Source organism: Triturus cristatus, chromosome 2_2 (genome assembly GCF_964204655.1).
Source record: "Triturus cristatus chromosome 2_2, aTriCri1.1, whole genome shotgun sequence".
In the NCBI taxonomy this organism is placed as follows: domain Eukaryota; kingdom Metazoa; phylum Chordata; class Amphibia; order Caudata; family Salamandridae; genus Triturus; species Triturus cristatus.
In genome coordinates, this window is record NC_140582.1 from 1,224,625,235 (window position 1) to 1,224,644,425 (window position 19,191).

General features: G+C 47.6%; 1 protein-coding gene across 1 annotated transcript in view; it reads right to left on the reverse strand.

The window, feature by feature from the left end:
• LOC146863452 (coagulation factor XI-like) overlaps positions 1–19,191 on the reverse strand; it is a 350,494-nt gene that overhangs the window by 163,650 nt on the left and 167,653 nt on the right. Inside the window, exons 8-9 of the mRNA XM_085643173.1 lie at positions 16,106–16,274; positions 14,552–14,658 (exon numbers count right to left, since the gene is read on the reverse strand). Of these exons, the coding sequence (XP_085499299.1) occupies positions 14,552–14,658; positions 16,106–16,274 (276 nt within the window). The remainder of the gene's footprint in view (positions 1–14,551; positions 14,659–16,105; positions 16,275–19,191) is intronic.

Below are 19,191 nucleotides of genomic sequence, written 5' to 3' on the forward strand. Positions count from 1 at the left end.
CCTCCTGGACCTCTGCACCGCCTTCGACACCATCTGCCACCGCACACTACGCGCACGCCTCCTCGCCGTAGGGATCCGAGACAAGGCTCTGGAATGGACCACCTCCTTCCTCTCCGGCAGAACCCAGAGCGTCCGCCTCCCCCCATTCCGATCCGAAGCCTCCGAGATCATCTGCGGCGTACCCCAGGGATCTTCCCTCAGCCCGACACTGTTCAATGGCCCCGCTTGCACACGTCGCCCGACAACACGACCTCAACATAATCTCCTACGCCGACGACACTCAACTGATCCTCTCCCTCACCAAGAACCCCATCACCGTCAAATCCAACCTCCACGAAGGAATGAAGGCCGTCGCCGACTGGATGAAAATCAGCCGACTGAAGTTGAACACGGACAAGACGGAGGTCCTCATCCTCGGCTCCAACCGGCATGGGACGACTCCTGGTGGCCGACCACACTAGGAGCAGCACCAACACCCACCGACCACGCACGCAACCTAGGTTTCATCCTCGACTCAACACTTTCCATAACCAAGCAGGTCAACGCCGTCTCGTCCTTCTGCTTCAACACACTCCGCATGCTCCGCAAGATCTACAGGTGAATCCCCACCGAAACAAGAAGAATGGTCACCCAGGCCCTCGTCAGCAGCAGGCTAGACTATGACAATGCCCTCTACGCAGGAGCCTCGGCAAAATTCCTGAAGTGACTACAACACATACAGAACGCCTCTGCACGCTTGATCCTCGACATCCCTCGCCGCAGCCACATCACTCCCCACCTAAAAGACCTGCACTGGCTTCCCATCAACAAGAGGACCACCTTCAAGCTCCTCACCCACGCACACAAAGGACTCCAAAACACCAGACCGACATACCTCAACAGCCGACTCACCTTCTACACCCCGAACCGCCAGCTCTGCTCCGCCGACCTCGCCCTCGCCACCGTACCCCGCATCCCTAGAGCAAACACCAGCGGCAGATCGTTCTCCCACCTCGCCGCCAAAACCTGGAACTCCCTCCCAACCTCCTACGGCAGACCCAGGACCTACTCACCTTCAGGAGGCTACTCAAGACATGGCTTTTCGAGCAGTAGCAGCACCCTCCCCTCAGTGCCTTGAGACCCTCACGGGTGAGTAGCGCGCTTTACAAATGCTCTGATTGATTGATTGACAGACATATTGCTTCCTCACACCTTGGGCCCTAGTACAGAGGGTAGCATTTTGCTTCCTGATTAGGGACAGAGGAGGCCATCTTCCTTGTGTGAGGTCCCATGCCCATCTGCACACAGTATTAACAAATAAACTCTGAGCCTCTCTCATTAGTAGGAGCCTCTTCCATGGAGCCTTTAACCCCTGCCCATGGCGATACATAACCTGGCTACTGTAGGAACCAAAAATGTTTTATAACTTACTGCTCTAATAATGGGCAAAACACTTTGATATAGAATTAAATGCCATATTCGTCACAAGTATGATTGCGTTTCTGTTTTGAAATTAGGTAGAACATTTCGCTATTTCTTGGAGTTTGCTGTAATAAACAAGCAATAGCAAAGCCAAAATCTTTCACCCACCACACCTACTGACCTGGTAAGTGTGACTGCTCTCCCCCGCGCAGCTCCACCACTAAGTGCTGCCCTCTGAGCTCACAGTTGAAGGGTGTTTGAGGCCCTCCTCCACCTGCAGGCTCCTGCCTGACCTCATCTCTGTTGGTCCAGTGGGAGAGCACTCTGCCCTTCTGCTGTTCTGCCTCTGCCTCTCTTGCTTCTTTCCTTTGTGCTCTCTTTTTCTCTTTCCTTTTCTTCTCTTTCTTTCTCTCTCCTTCTTTGCCCTTCTGACACTTTTGTCTTTTTCCTTTTTTACTCTTCTCACTTTTTCCTTCTTTTTTCCCTCGTTTTCACCCCGCCGGTGCTAGCCTTGTGGCCCCTCCAGTGTGTCCTTCCTGCTCCCGCCTTCCAGCTGACCCGACCTCCCCCCAATGCCTACTTAATGGTGGCCACTGGTGCGCCGAAGGTGCTCCAAAGGCAAGCCCGTCTGCGCCCATCTGTGCCCACATGCGCCCATCCGTAACTAGCGCCTGGGACCCTGGTCCTCTGACCCGCCTCCGATACAACTCCAGCACCCTCAATGATCTCAAACCCGGACGCAACAACAACTGCCAGTTCGCAATGCCGACCAAGACCCATAGCCCTCTCTCCTGTCTACGATGCTGCCACACCTTCACCTACCTGCATAACCCAGCAGCTTCCCCCAGCCTACCGGACATCACAGCTCACAAACCACTCAACTGCATCCTCCTCAACGTACGTTCCTTATACAAGCATGCCATAGAGATCTGGGACCTTCTGAACACCTACTCGCCGACATCGCCTTCCTCATGGAAACCTAGACCTGCGCCAACTCTACACACGACATTGCCACCGCCATTCCCGACGGATACAAGATCTTGCGGAAGGACCGCCGCATCCGTCCAGGAGGAGGCATCACCGTTTTTACAAAAGCACTCTCCGCATGTCCACCATCCCTCACGACAAAACAAACCTCATAGAGCACCTCCTCTTCCAGATCCAGACCAACCCCAACCTCTGCAGAACCCTCATCTACAGGCCGCCCGGCATCCGTGCTACCTTTACCGACGCCATCACCGACCTCATCGCACCCCATGCCCTCGCAACCACAGACTACATCCTACTCAGAGACCTAAACTTCCACCTGGATAACCTTGAGGACTCAAACACCGCCTCCCTCTTAGAGGACCTCGGCAACATAGGACTGAAACAACTAGTCACCGCCCCCACACCCACAGCGGGACACACACTCGACCACATCTTCACTGGAGGAAACAGTGTCTCCTACAGCCATACCATGGAACTCCTCTGGACAAATCACCACTGCATTTACATCTCCTTAAAAAAAACAATGTTTGCAAGCACGCCCACCACCTCCCCCGAAGAAGCTGGAACAAAATCACTGAAGACCAGCTCACCTCTGCCCTCGTCAGCACCCCACTACCGACTATATCAGACACAAACACCGCAGCACGCACCCTCCACTGCTGGATCATGAACTGCGCAGACACACTCGCCCTCCTCAAGGAAGCCACCGGAAGACACATCAAGAAAGCAAGCTGGTTCATCCCTGCACTCCAAGAATCCAGACGCTCCTGCTGACTACTCGAAAAGACATGGAGAAACAACAAAACCCCATAAACACATGCTGCCTACAAAGCAGCCACCACCGCACACCACCAACTAATCAAATCCACAAGGGAGAAATCCCTCCAATACAGAATCCTCACCAACGCACACAACACGAAAGAGCTCTACTCCATCAGCAAGGAATTCCCAAACCCTGCAGCGAAACTACAGATGTACCACCCTCCCAAGACCGCTGCAACAGACTCAGCACCTTCTTCCACCACAAGATTAAGATGATCTATGAAATCTATGACAACCTAGACCACTTCACTGCTCCAGCTACCCCATCATGGAACACCACCCAACAGACCCTGCTCACATAGATCCCGCTCACGACAGAAAACACCTTGAAGACCATGAAAAGCATCCACTCTGGTGCACCCTTAGACCCCTGCCCACACCACATCTTCCACTGTGCCGCCTTTGCTATTGCACCCGAACTACGTCGGATGATCAACTGATACTTCAAAACCACCCCCTTCCCCGAAAGACTGGAAACGCGTCGAAGTCAGCCCCTCCTGAAGAAATCCTCCATGGACCAGATGAACCTCAAGAACTTCAGGCCCATCTCCCTGCTTCCATTCTCAGCCAAGGTCATCGAGAAGGCCATCAAAACCCAGCTAGCAAACTTCATTGATGCTAACAACATCCTGGACATCTCCCAATCCACATTCCGAAGATACAACAGCACCGAGACCGCCCTACTCGCCACCACCAACGACATCCGCTTCCTCCTCAACCAGGGCAAAATGGCAACCCTCAGCCTCCTGGACCTCTAGGCTACATTCAACACCATCTCCAACTGCACCCTAGCCACCAGACTCCACAAGTCAAGCATCCTTGTCAAGGCCCTCGACTGGATACGCTCCTTCCTCATGGGCAGAAATCATTGAGTCAGACTCCCTCCCTATGTCTCGGAACCGACAGAGACCAACTGTGGAGTGCCCAAGGGCTCCTCCTTCGGCCCCACCCTCTTCAACGTCTACATGGCCCCCCTCGCAACCATTGTCAGGAACCACGGGCCCAACATTGTTTCTTACTTCGATGACATCCAGCTGATCCTCTCCCTCACCAATGAACCCAACATCACCAAACACAACTTCCAAGAAGGGATGAAAGCCATCACCACCTGTCTGAAGAATAGCTGCCTGAAACTCAACTTAGAAAAGACAGAAGTCCTCATCCTTGGCTCCACCCCCCCCCTCGGAAATCCCTCCACCCCGACAGACCACGCACAAAACCTTGGCATCATACTTGACTCATCGCTCACAATGAACCACCAGATCAACGCCGTATCCTCGAAACCTGCCGCATGCTTTGAAAGACTTTCAGATGGATCCCAACCGAAACCAGAAAAACAGTCACACACGCACTCATCAGCATGCTGGACTACGGCAACGCTCTCTATGCCGGAATCAACAAAAAACTCCTTTGCAAACTCCAGACTGTCCAGAACACTGCAGCCAGACTGACCCTTGACATCCCCTGTCGCAGTCACATCACCCAACACTTCCGCGATCTCCACTGACTTCCAGTCGGAAGAAGAATAACCTTCAAACTCCTCACCCACGCATACAAGCCCTTCACAACACCGGACCAGCATACCTGAACAGCCACCTCTCCTTCCATGCACTCAAAAGACACCTCCGATCAGCCCAGCTCTCTCTGGCCACAGTCCCACATATCAACAAGACCTGAATGGGAGGAAAGTCCTTCTCCTACCTCGCAGCCAAAGCCTGGAACACCCTACACCTCTGGCAATTTCTCACATTGCCCCAGATCAGGAAGGACCTCAAGACCTGGCTCTTCTCATGACCCCAGCACTCAACGTAGCCTCCACCCCCAACCCCCCACCCCCCAGAGTTTTGAGACCCTCACCGGTGAGCAGTTGCACTTTACCAACCCTGATTTACTGGATTTGCCAATTTTTTTGTGGTTGTTTTAGGTTTTTACTGCTCATGTGCATGCATAGACTGTGGCCATCAAGGAAGGGGCTATTTTATTTTAATAAAAATGATTGCAAAATGACTGCTGCAAATGCATATGAATGCACAGTGGGCATCTGTGAATGGTTTTATTTTTCTCGTTTTTTTTTGTTTCATAAAAAATTATTTATAGTTGACTGCTTCATAAGCTGCGGATGCAGCGTGACCAGGTACAGGACCAGAAGATGCCAAAAGTGGAGGAGGCTGACATGGACCGATCTGGCTGAACAGAGCATGTTTCCATGAAGGAAATATACCCTTACTCAAAGGCACAGGGAAGAGGCAAAGAGAAGGAGGCTTGAAGTGCACTCAGGACGGCTGTGGAGGACGCAGGTCAGTTGGACAACCCAATAGCACATGGGGTAGAATTAAACAGGACAGCTGCAGTTGACACAATTTCTGTCTTTGAATGTAGAAAGCTTCAGCACGACCAACCTTGTGGGTGGATCGGCGCAGGGGACCAGGAAAATTGGAAGTGCGATCAGCGAGTCCTCAATGAGAGCCAGATGGCTGCCAGTGAATGCTCCTAGTGGGACAAATCAACCAAGTGAGACCTGCCAGCACATTTTCACCTCTAGGTCCAATGTAGTGGTTGGTCCTGGGACAAAATGTCAATTTTCTGAGCTTTAAAAAGTCCAGTAGGTCAAACACACATTTGTTACTGATAACGTGTCAATCAGTCAATCAATTAATCAATCAATAAATCCAGATTTGTATAATGCGGCTAATTACCCGTGAGGCTATCCAGACGCTTTCTGATTGGGGTTGAAAGTGATCTCAGGCACCACCTACAAATTTAAATACTTCAAGCAGGAATAGGTAGTGTGGACATCCAAGTTAGTCATATTTTTGTTCGTTGGATGCTCCCTCTGAGTGACCACAGACCTGAGATGGTAAATCAAAACATCTTAGGGCCTACGGCAGCAGGGGTCTGGAGTTAGAAGATTGCTGTCCCCGCTGGAGTGAACAGCCTCAACAAGATGGAGGTTAGTTTGTTTTCCCAGACAGTGGACGTGTATTCCTGACAATCTTGAAACTAGAGAGGGGGTCAAGATCCAGAAGTGGAGAGAGAAAATGCAAGGCTCCTTTAGAAATTGAGTAATCTTCCTGCAGCACTGCCATTTGGTAGATGGTGGGGGTGAAGAGTGGGACTGTAGTCTGTGTTGTTCAGGGTGAAAGAGACCCCTTAGGTAAGGTTTGTTTTTGTCTTTTCCCTAATCACTATTTCATGTGGCTAGTGAGGGGGATGAACAGATATGTCAAACATTGTTGTGCCTCTGTTGTGGGTACTCCTGACTGGAGGCTAACCTGGTGTGAGGAGCATCACTCTACACAACGGCTGTATCTGGAGAGCAGTCTGCAAAGGACACTTGAAAAGAGAACCATCTCAAATCGCTATGGAAAGTGCAAACATTTGATCTACATCTTCTGCCTGCTTGGGCTATGTAAAAGTGGGAAACACTGACCCACTTGTTCCAGTTTCTCTACGACCAAGTAAGGAGCTAGTATGAAGACTTTCATGGCCAGACCAATTGCCCAAAGCTCCAATAGCTCCATTAGATTGATGAAGAGCTTGGTCTCTGCTGGAGACCACCTCTAACAGATAAACCTCCAACCCCAGTAGTGACACTTTTGTCACAACTGTGAAGTCTGGATGGGGAATGGAGAGTGGGCTGCTGCAGGTCAGACTGGCACTGGTCTTCTACCACATGAGGTCCTGTGCCATGTCCTGCAAGATCTGGACATCGTCGGAGAGTCATTTTTGGTTCTTTACCAATTGATACTTTATTTTCCATTGCATGGTCCACTTGTACCATCTGGCAAACAGGAGGAGGAGGCTCCACAAGGCCAGGATCCCAGCTTCACACCCATCCTCATTGTAACGAGGACTGATATCAGGATCATGTACTGAATGTCCCGGACTCATTGGTATGGGGGAAAGGCTTTGAATGCCACTGTGACCAGGTAGCCCCTATTAGGGGAATCCTCCTCGTACCGCTCAGGTGAGACTTTGGCTCATTAATTGAAAACCTCAAGGAGATCAAGAGCCCAGCCGTCATGTGGAGGTGGTCTATGACTAATTGTGGTGAGTCCACATTGAGCACCCAATTATTGAGGTATGGGAATATATGTATTTGACGTCCAAAAATGACAACTATCACTTCCATGAAAACCCAAGGGGCTGAATTAAGGCTAAATGTGTTCTGATCCCACTATAATCAAATCGGTTAGCAGGATGCAGGATAGGTATATAAAAATACAGGTCCTGCAAGACCAGTGATTCCATCTAGTCCCCTGGATTTAGAGCAGAAATGATCTGAGCCAAAGAGAGCAATTTGAATTTGTCCTTCAGAAAGGCATTTAGTGGTCGGTCTAGCGTGGGCCTGAGGCCTGCATCCTTCTTTGACATGAGGAAGTAATGCAAATAGCACCCTATGCTCCTCTCTGAGTCTGGAACAACTTGTTGACACTTGGTTTGCTGAAAATTGCGCCTGTGTAGGTGGAATAAAAATATGGGGTAAAGTGAAAGACAGAGTAAAACCCTTTTGAGCAATTTGTAAAACCCATAGATCTGACATAATGGATTTCCACACGGAGAGGAAATACTGTTTTCTGGCTCCCTTTGGCTGACTGCGGGCCTCAGACTGTAATCAAAGCATCTTGGGTCCCGCTGCAGCACGGGATGGAAGAGTTGGAGGATTGCTGTCCCTGCTGAAGTAAACAGCCTTGAACACCACCATTCGTCTACCCAGAAGGGCGGAGCTGCTGTTGCACCAGCTTTGAAGGTTGACGCTGCCAGTAGACCCAGCCTTAAAATAGCCCCTAAACTCTCTATACTGCTGGTGTTATTGTCTGGCTGAGGTCAATCTCTGCAGGTTTTGAGCTGTTGTATGACTATCTTTAAATTACCTAAGCGCTGAGTCAGTCTTTACTCCAAAAGTCTATCTCAATTGAAGGGCATGTCCAATAAAAACTTAGTTGATCATATGAAGCGTGCCTTCAATGCACTATACTAGTGCCAGTAGCATGGCCTATGCCATCGGTGGTCTCCAATCCTGCATGCAACACTTACTTTGAAGCATTGTATTTGTCTTGGATTGTTTGGGCCAGCAAGTCCCAGAGGTTCTACAGCATGACCAGCAGAGTAGCTGAGTAAAAGTGCTTACCAGGAGCATCAATATGTGGGCAGGGAAAGGATTTGGATTGACTTTACTGGACTGAAAGTGAGGGTCTGTGGAGATTGGTTTGTGTCATCTGGTTACAGGCTGGCTGACAAGAGGGGCTAGACACGACTTTGTTAAATTGTAGAAGTGGCTCAGATGAAGCCAGTGAAGCCAAGCTTGGCTGAATAAATTCTGTTGATAGATTGGCTGTAGTTGCCAGAGTAAGGAATTGCAAATCCAGCACCTATGCAGATTTTCACACCACTATAACAAATTAGGCAGTTTGGTGAACCAGATGATGAGCCCAGCTCTGAGTCTGGCAAAGTACCTAGCCCACAGGCAGTTTGCAATCCTAAACCATTCATCAATGTAAAGGGGGGCGGACTGTCCACTCCCTTGTTATCAGTAGTGTTGCGAGGGACATTATGATCTTGACTGAAGTGGGCCTCTCGCCTCTTGCAATACTGGCATCAACATAGAGACCAAGGCTGAAGATCTACTTATACAACCACAGGTTCTGCTTTCCTTATTTCACAGAAGATGAAGGCCTGAGGAAGGCTAACCAACGTTTGAGGTCAGCGACCAGCATCACAGTTGAATCCGGAACTGGGGCCAGAGGTGTCAATGTCAGTGTTGGCACAGAAGGAACTAGTGTTGACTCTAGGGTCAAATTGGAAGTCTGGACTGACTTCCGTAAAGGTTCAGGAACAGGTACCAAAAGCACTGTCAGTAGCGTTGAAGGCCAGAGGGAGCATGTGGTTTTTGGAAAATTTGCAGCATGGCCTCCTAGAAGGCCACTATTTCCTGCAGGTTTCATGATGACCCAGGAAACTCCACGTGTTGGTACCAAATGCAAGACTAGCTCAGAATCAGAAGATGCCAGATCTTTCAAGTGTTGCTGGATGTGCCCATTACTGAACAGGAAGTCATGGGTGTGTTCCAAAACATGGCAACTGGGAAAGTTTCTGGTACTGTCGGGATCCCCATGGTGTTTTACTCTTTCTTTTCCCCCCAACTTGCGCTTAGACTGGTGAAGTTGTTTGCTCACATATTTCATATATGATTCCTCCCGCAACTGGTGAAGCCTTTATTACCTCTAATCTGAAGCCGACTGAAAGGCTATTGACATGTCTTCATATCGCCCCCTTACCATTGTTAATAGGACTATAAAGTCCTAAGAAAGCTGCTAGGATTCAGAATACTGCCCCGCTTCCCAACTTGATCCACACTGATCAATGTTGGTTCGGTCCGGGACAAAATACTTCCCTAAATATTAAACGATTGCTCTCTATCATCTATGCACCCACCGGCTACCCTGATTTAGTCTCTCTAGCCTTTGATTTGGAAAAGGCGTTTGACTCCATAGACTGGACGTACATGTATTCAGTCCTAAGTAAATTTGGCTTTCGTAGACTTATTATTAGCTGTGCTAAAACACTGTACTCCAACCCCACAGCTCGTGTTAAGGCTGCCGACTGTATCTCAGCCCCCTTTACTGTGTACAGAGGCACATGGCAGGGATGATCCTTTTCCCCACTGGTTTTTGTGCTTGCTATCGAACCGCTTGTGGCTTCATGGGATGCGAGCTGCCTTGTGTATCCCCGTGGTGGAATCCAGGCACGTGATGTCACCCACGGACGATTTAATGGTCTATATTAGGGATATCTCGGTCTACCTGACCAGGTTTGAAGAGATCCTTCACAGTTTTCCCAAATCTCTGGACTCAATTTAGTTGGGGTAAATCCTGCATTTTCCATTTGTAGAAAAAAGCCATTCCAAGCCCACTGTGTGCAGGGTTGAGTCCCCTGTGTTGTGCTCCAGCCAGCCTCAAATATCTCGGGGTGAAGATATACCAATCGGATATGGACAATGTTGAAGGCAATTTGGGAGCAGTGGTGCTCTCTTTAAAAGCACATGTCAAGTTCTGGAGTAGCATTCCGCTTTCAATGGCAGGACGTGCAGAGATTGCCAAAATTGGTCATGCTGCCCAGGCTTTATTATTTCATCAACATACCTGTACTATTACCCATATCTTTCTTTAGAGGTTTGGACCAGCTATTGGGAGACTTGCTGTGAGGTGCTGGACAGAGAAGAGTTGCTGTCGCTAAGCTTTCGGGTATCCATTGACAGAGGACAATTGGGACGTCCAGACTTTAAGAACTATTATGCGGCAACCCAATTTTAGTGGCCTACTAGATGGCCGGCCAACCACTCTTTGGAATATACAATGTTTCTACAGACAGAAATAGCATTGGGAACGTTGTGCACAACCTTATTGCCTTCTCCCCATCCTGTAAGAGAGAGTTCAAAGTCGCTCAGTCATGGCTGCAATTCTGAGATGGGGGCTTCTGTTGACTCAACCTCATCCTTCATATGCCCCAGCCCTGCCTCTGGTGGGCCTCCTTTTACATTTGGGTTGCTCTCCTCTAAGGCCCTTGCCCAGTAGGCTGATAAAAGTGGCTCTTTAATGAGGGCACTTTGATGGTCTTCCATGACCTTCTTGATATGTACGGCATACATATAGGGCAATTTATAACTTACGGTCGCATCACAGCGGCACTTCAGACTCTATGGCAGGTAATCCCACAAGAACCCCCAGGCTCAAACACCCCCAAACCATACACACCTTCAGACAAGGTCGCAACGTGTCCGGTAGACCCATAGCTCAGTTGCAGCCAGTTACCATGGGAGTATCCACACTCAAAGATAAGTGGGAGGTTGATATTGCAAGTCTAGGTTCCGGCTGATCTTAATTCATGTGCTGCACTGAGCAGAGGATTTTGCCTACAGGCCCCGCTCATTGCCCAAGATGCACCTCTCAGGAGGGTAGCTTCTTTCATATACTATGGGCTTGCCCGGGACTCACTCATCATTGGGGACTGGTCACGACCACTCTATCTGAAAGCACGGGGATAGGTAATTTGCAGACCTCTGAGATTTACCTGCTAGGATTTTTTGCTTTAAAGCTGACCGGGCACTGAGGAGCGTTGTTGATCTAGCACTCCTGCTCGCCGCAATATTACCGTGGCGTGGAAACGTATCGCACCTTCCTCCCTAGCCAAAGTACGTTGTGCTCCTGCACTATGCGACCACTGAACATCACTCTCTTCATAAAGAAGAGTTGAGAGGGATGCACAAGTACCCCATAACACACTGCTGGGAGGAAGTTATAGCACAATTATAGGTGCACATTAAAAGCGATGGCAGGCCTCCTTGAACCTCCAACCTGGATAACAATGGCACACACATCCCACTTGCATGTATTATTCCAGGGCTCCATCAGCACTTTGAGGCATCTGATTCTCATATTATATTACCAACTGATTTCTCCAGTCCGAGCTGTGTTGCACTGCCGGGTGGAGAACAGGAGGCACAGTCTCCCATTCCCTGTGTGAGCACAAATCCAGCCCGCTCAGACCAGTCACGGCGCTTCTCTTATGATGGATAATAGTATTACCAGCATGAGAGCAGCATCTGGATTGGAGTATGCAAGTCTTGGAGCCTGTGTACCCACATGAACTGCCAGGAGAGGAGGAGAATAGCACAGAGGCGTCGACCGGCATCAGGTAAGTCATCTTTACTTTTTATTCTCCCCTGCGCTGGCCTACCACTTTTATTTGCCAGCAGCCGCCACTATATGTTATGAGCTATCAGTTAGTTTTTCTTTTGTTTTGTGTATGATCTATAGAGCTGGTGGGATCCATAGGGGACTTGAATGTGTAATGCTTCTCTATTAAAAAACAAACAAGCATTGTAATAACTTTAATACTATGATTTTATAAGAAGCTGTTCCCTTGTTTAATGTTTGCTCTGCTGCACAACCATGGATGCCTGACTAGCCTCGTCTGCCAATAAAAATCTATTAAAAAAAAGAGGAGCATCAGATCCTTTTGCTCCCACTAGGGAAGAAGATGGGGAGGCGGGTACCAAGGGGGTTGCTCAAGATCTTGGGTGTCTCCTGGTAGCCCATGCTCAGATAAATATTCTGCAGCCAGCACCCGCCTTTCTTCAGACTGTGCAGACTTACAGGATAGAGTTAAATTCCCATTAAGTTCAGTTACTTGTATCCCCCCATATCTCTGATTTTCTCAGAAGCATCAGGCTTTGGTGAAGGGGGCCTGTTCTCAGTTGTTACAATAGTGCCTGATAGAGAAGGCTCTCTTTCAATCCCCAGGATTTGTCAGAGATGCATTCCCGGTGTACCAATGGGACGAAGGTTGCCATCCAGTCATGAGTCTCAGATTGATGAACGGTCTTATCTTCTACATAAATTTCAAGATGAGGCCTGCTCATTGCCAGGTCTAAACTGGGGTGGCATGGTGAGCAAAAGAATGATGGATTTAACCCAGATCTCTTGAATGGGGGTGAATGTTTTGATTTGTTCTGCATTCCGTCCATCAATTGTGTGTCTTTTGCTTGCTCATTGCCTAAAGCAGCGGTTCCCAAACCTTTTAGAACCATGACCCCCTTTTTAGAACAAACATTTGCGATCTATCTACCTTTAAGGGACGTGAGGCGGAGCGAATTTTGAATGTAACTAAAGTATTGTGTGGTAGCGCATTGTCATTTACAGACAGCGTATGTTCCATTGACATGGCCGCTAAATATGCACATGTATAAGTTTTACTGATAACACTATATAGCACTCAAATCCTAATGTGTGGAAATTAGGTTTCTGTGAATATTTATCTTCTGTGCATCCCCAAGTAAGTGTCTTGATATATTTTGATCTTATTACAATCTCTGTTTCCAGCACACTTCAGAATTACAAAACAAAGTGTTTCATTTTTACCTACCTAACTGCTGTAAATGTACTGTTCGTTTACAGGTATTTGCATTTTGTTGTGTGTATTGCGAACATCCTACATCATCACATAATTCACTTTTTAAAATTCCTCTCTCTTTAGCTGTCAGAGTAAGAAACGTAACCAATCCCCATGTTAAAAGAATACAGCAGCCTGACCTCTGTCTTTAGCAAATGAGACAAGTTGAGCACAGATTGTAAAGGCATCGTAATTAATTGCTCTGATTCTCCCGCCCCACCAAAAATCAGCTCGCGACCCACCAGAGGGTCGCAACCCACAGTTTGTGAGACACTGGCTTAAAGGGTCTCCTTCTGGAGGTAGACGAGGGGGTCAAGCTGGACTTGAAGGTTTTCTTACCCTTTGAGTCCACATTGGCCCTGCATGGCCCACCTCCCCACAAAAACCCCATTCCTCTTCCTTTTTACCTTTTATATATAATCCACGTGCGAGTGATATCCCTGCCAATGTCAAGAGGGTTTGGACTGATTCCTCATATTCACATTATTCAATTACAGAACCCTTTAGAGCCCCAAGGATCTCCATCTGAGGAAAGGCCTCCCTTACTCTGCATTACTCTCCATGTCCAAGGACAGACATTAGGAGCAGGTAGGTGGCCCTCACAAACAGAAGCCTGGAACGAAAGATCTATTTTTGTCAAGTTACGAGATATCACGTTGGTGTTAGACACCAGCTCACTAGTCTGGTTGTGAGATGTGGTGATAATGGAGCAGGGGTGAAAGGATCTCTAGAGGAAAGGCAATGAATGCTTCAATAAACAGCTGAGTGTAAGGCATGGTCAACTGTGTTTATTGCGTCAAATGTCTCGCAGTTCTAGGAAAGGTTTTCACATTTGTGTCTGACAAACAATAAATGAGTTTAATCCCTAGATAAAGTTTTATGTTACCAAACCACACACTGCAAACCACATCGTTTGACAAACAAACTAATGTGTTTGATAGATGTGTCAATATTTCACCCATGCATTTCTCAACATACTGCCACTGCGGTCTTATATTATTGTAAACAAACAAGCATATTACATACAAACCATATAAGAAGCATGAACTAATGGCGCATACTAAAGATGGCGATAGTATGTTGCATATACATACAAATGTTCTTGCTGTGTGTATCACCATGGGTGATATAAACCATTATGGGCCATATACGAGGCCATGTATTTTTTGGTGCATTAATATCATAACATAAGAACAGAAGGGACACTCTGAAGTAAGATGAGACGCTACTGCAAACATGTACCTTTGGGCCAAACTAAAATAGGCCCTGGACATGTACCTACGCCTCCTCTGCCCAGTGATGCATGAGCTTAGATTACAGGGTTAAAGGTCAGCCCAACTCGTCAAAACAAGAATGTCTGTACCTATTAACACATCTACATACTTACTTTTCTGGAGCCCAGAGACCGTCAGAGAGAATCCAGAAATGACATCTGCTAGGGGGTGGATATTTTCAGGAATCATTCGATCAGACCTCTTCAGGTAGCAGGTCAGCCTGTTGGGAGGCATGAAAAGTATAAGCTCCTGCGAGTGCTGAATGTACTCAGAGAGATTCCAAAACCTCATAAATCTGCACAAGATTATGATCCTGCAGGGTGAATATTTACAGCTTTCTGGAATTTGCAAAGCTTTTTTTCTGACCATGCATGGAAACATCCTAGAGTGGTGGTGATTGCATCAGAAACTTATTATAGAACTGTTTTCTTGATGGTCCAACTGATGTGACCAGAGAAAAATGGCAAGATAGTTACACTTAATTTCAGAACTTGGGGGCATATTAACAAGGGCTTTATCTCCGCTTTTTGGGCTTTAAAAGCCAAAGAAGCGGAGATAAAAATATCGCCCTATCAACAACAGGGTGCTAACATGCAAAATCGCATGTTAGCACCCTTTTTCACTATGCTTCCCTTTGCATCTCTAATGAGATGCAAAGTGGGCGTACCAGAGCAACATATTAGGAGAAATGTCACTAAGTGACATTTCTCCTATTGTCAAGCTTCACGCTAACCCTGTTCGAGAGAAAAAAAGCAGCGCTAACCACGGTTAACGCTTCTTTTTTACGTCAGCTAAATTTCAGACTTAGCCATGTAATCCAATGGGAGGTGGATTACATGGCTAAGTCCACCATGGGCTATCAGCAAGGAGTTTTAGTTTTATCGCTGCATTACTAGCAATAACCTCCCAAAATGCCGCTATCGCTGGATTTTTTATCGCCTAGGCGGTTAGCGTTGTTAATAACGCGATAACCAGGCAATATTATCCAGCGATAGCGGGCGTTAAAAAAATGAACGCTAAGCGCCCGTAGCGTTAATTTTCCCTGTTCCTTGTTAATATGCCCCTTGGTATTTTGCCATTTTGAATTGAGACTTTAGCCCTGAAGAAGTTATTCAAAGAATGGAAATAAAACATGTTGACAGTTTTGATTTAGTTGGAAAAAAATAAAGAAACTAGTGTTCTACAAAATATGTGGCTGAAAGAACTCTTTGTTCGTTGGAACAAAAATATAACATAATCTGATGAGTGAAATCCATATTAATATCAATATATGTTTGTACACTGTGACAAGGAACGCATGGGAAAATGGCATCACCATTGTGAAAGGTCACAATTTAACTTTACTTGCTTAAGCCACATGGCAACCAATTTGTTTCTGCGGAGAAACCCATTTCCTAAACTCTCTCTCTCCTCTCTCTCTGTCTCTCTACACTCTCCTCTCTCTCTCTCTCTCTCTCTCTCTCATTCTCTCTCTCTCTCTCTCTCTCTCCTCTCTCTCTCTTCTCTCTCTCTCTCATTCTCTCTCTCGCTCTTTTTCTCTCCCTCTCTCTCTCTCTCTCTCTCTCTCTCTCTCCCTCTCTCCCGCTCTCTCTCGGTGCCAATAATTGTGCACACTCTTGGTGTACGCTTTCCTACTTATAGGGGTGATATTGGGAACTTAACGTTACTTTTGGTTGCTGCTGCTCCACTTTTCAGTGATGAAGGTGAAGAACTGGCACTGTGGGTGCTGGGTGCAGATTCGCTGGCAGTGCCTGACATCAGATGCCAAGATGGAGGCGATGTCGTTTCTTTCAAAGTTCACATCCAGCAGTAGGAAATCAGCGCATTCTTTCTCACCTGAGACAGAGAATGTGGGCCACAGTTAAAGCAACCAATGGCAAAACTGTTATTAATAACTTTACTGAACATACAACATTTAGACAATGATCCGTGTTTCTAGCTTGTGTTCGAACGAACATGCTTTGTGCAGTATCTGATAGACACTTTTAGCTACAGATTCCTTACTTTAGAATATTTTCCAGGTGTCAGACTGGATCTGGAAACTCTTTGAGCAGTATCTCTGTGTGGTGGCAGGTGGTGTTGATCAGCACCGTGTCAGCCATTCCGACAGAGGCGTGCATGGTGCCTATGTAAGTGCCACCCCAGTGCGCTGACATCAGTTCTTTTTTTTCAGCACAGTTCTGGGGAGAGCTGCCTCTGTCCACTTTTTAGGACAACTTTTTTCAAGTCTTTGTCAAGCCTTTTTGAGACTTTACCTGTGGGCCACGAGGACTCTAAGTTCGCTCTGCTCCCTTTTGGCCTCACCAACGCCCCTTGGGTGTTCACCAGGCTGATATCAATGGTTGCATCACATCTGCGGAGGTCAGGAGTTCCAGTCTTCCCCTGCCTCAACGACTGGCTGTAGAAAGGCGGGCTCGCCCCAGGCAGTTGTCTATCACCTCCAAACTATGGCGGACCTCCTGCATTCACTGGGGTTTACTATCAACGTGTCGAAGTCACACCTGACTCCCTCTCAAATTCTCCCTTTCATCGCAGCCATTCTAGACACAATTCAGTTTCGGTCCTATCCTCCGGAATGGCGAGTCAAGGATAATCAGTCTGTGATTCTGATGTTTCAGCCTCTATCCTGGATTTTGGTGAGACGTACTCTGAAGCTGATGGGCCTCATGGCCTCCTACACAAGGTGGCATGCCCGCTGGCATCTGTGGGATCTGCGGTGGCACCTAAAATCTCAGTGGGTGCAGCATCAAGGAAAACTCTCTCACCTGTTCCAGATTTCAGAGGAAACTGCAAAAGACGTACATTGTTGGCGATTGGGTCAGTGGCAGACCCCTCTTACTTTCCAACCCAGAGCTCACAGTGGTGAAAGATAAGTTACTCTTGTCTTCTGTCCATCTGGGGGAGGTGTAGATCAGGAGACTTTGGTTTCCGGCTGAATCTCAGCTCCACATCAGCCTGCTGGAGTTGAGAGTAATCTCACTTACATTGAAGGCCTTTTTTCCTTACATCAAGAGAAGGCTTGGTCAGGTGTTTATGGACAACACTACCGCAATGTGGTATTGCAACAAGCAGGGGGTGGTGTGCTCTTGGAACTTGTATCAAGAGGCATTGCGTCTCTAGATATGTCTGGAACATTAGTACAAATCCTTGGTGGTTCAACATATGGCGGGCTCTCTGAACGCCAGAGCAGACAACCTCAGCCATCGAAGACTCGCTGTTCACAAATGGCATCTACATCCAGAGGTGGTGCAAGGTCTCCATGCAGATTGGGGAGAACCTTGGTTACATGTATTCATCACTGACCTGAACGTGCAATATCAGCACTTTTTCGTGCTGGAGTTTCCAAGGCAACTCTCGCTCAGAGATGATTTTTGTCTCGAGTGTGGGGCTCAGGCCTCCTGTGCACTTACCACTCCTGCCCAGAGTTATCAAGAAGACCAGAAATGTCTGGGCCCAAGTCATTCTTGTGGCACCGGATTGGCCACCTAGAGTATAGTATCCTAAACTCCTGTGTTTGAGCATCGGTCCTCCGATCAGGCTGCATCTCCTGAAGAGTCTACTGTCACAGCAACAGGGCAGAGTCCTGCACCCGCAGCTGTGCATGCTCCGCCTTTATGCATGGAGATTGAGCAGCAGCAATTGACAGTGTTCAACCTCCCTGCAGAAGTCTCTGTTGTCATTTTGGAAGCCATGCGTCCCTCCACCAAGAAGATATACGCCTGCTGTTGGCACAAATGTGTGGCTTTGTGCGCTACCAAACAAGTTGAACTCTTTTTTGCACCTCTGTGAAAGGTATTGTTATTTGCTCTTTCATTAGCCCCACAAGGTTTCACCTCGGGCTCGGTTAAACGGTATGTTTTGGCCATATCCGCGTTCTTGCAGTTTCCTGAAAGAACTACAACATATGTTCCTGCCAAAACCCTTCACCATGCCTCAATGGGACTTGAATCTGATATTAAAATTTTTTATGTGCTGGCCCGTAAAGCCCATGCATAACTGTCCTTTACGTCTTGTAATCTTCAGAACTGCATTTCTAGTGGCCATGACATCAGCCATTATATCAGCCCTCTAAAATCTCATTCTTTCCAGACAAATTTGTTCTGAGAGCAGAAGCCTTTTCCTGCCGAAGGTGATGACAGCTTTTCACATCGGCCAGACTATCACAGCGCCGACCTTCTTTGCTCCGCCTCATTCATCCAAAGAGGAGGTGAGAGTCCATTGCCTGGACTAAAAAAAGAATGTTAACGTTCTACATTGGTTGTACTAAGGAATGCCAGGTGATTGATCAACTCTTCATTGGGTTCGCCGGAGCTAAGAAGGGAAGAGCCGTGCAGAAAAGTACCACAGTAAGATAGAGTGTACTCTGCATTAAAATCTGCTGCGCATTGGCTAAGAAGTAACCCCGTGAGGGCTTGCTCATTCCACCAGAGCCAAGGCTCTGACCTCTGCATGAGGTCATAGAGTGCCTGTCCTGAACATCTGTCAGGTTGCGACATCAGTGTCTCTACACACGTTCACCAAGTACAACTGCTTGGACAGTCAGGTCCGTTGTGACGGTCATTTTGCCCATTCAGTCCTCTAGGACTCCATGGTCTAATCTGTTCGCTGATCCACCTCTGTATAAGTATTGCTTGGGTATCTATTCTAAGGTAAGGAATCTGCAGCTAGAATTTTCTAACAGACGAACAAGTTACTTACCATTGGTAATACCTTGTGTGGTGGAGACTCTATCTAGCAGTGGATTCTTTATGGA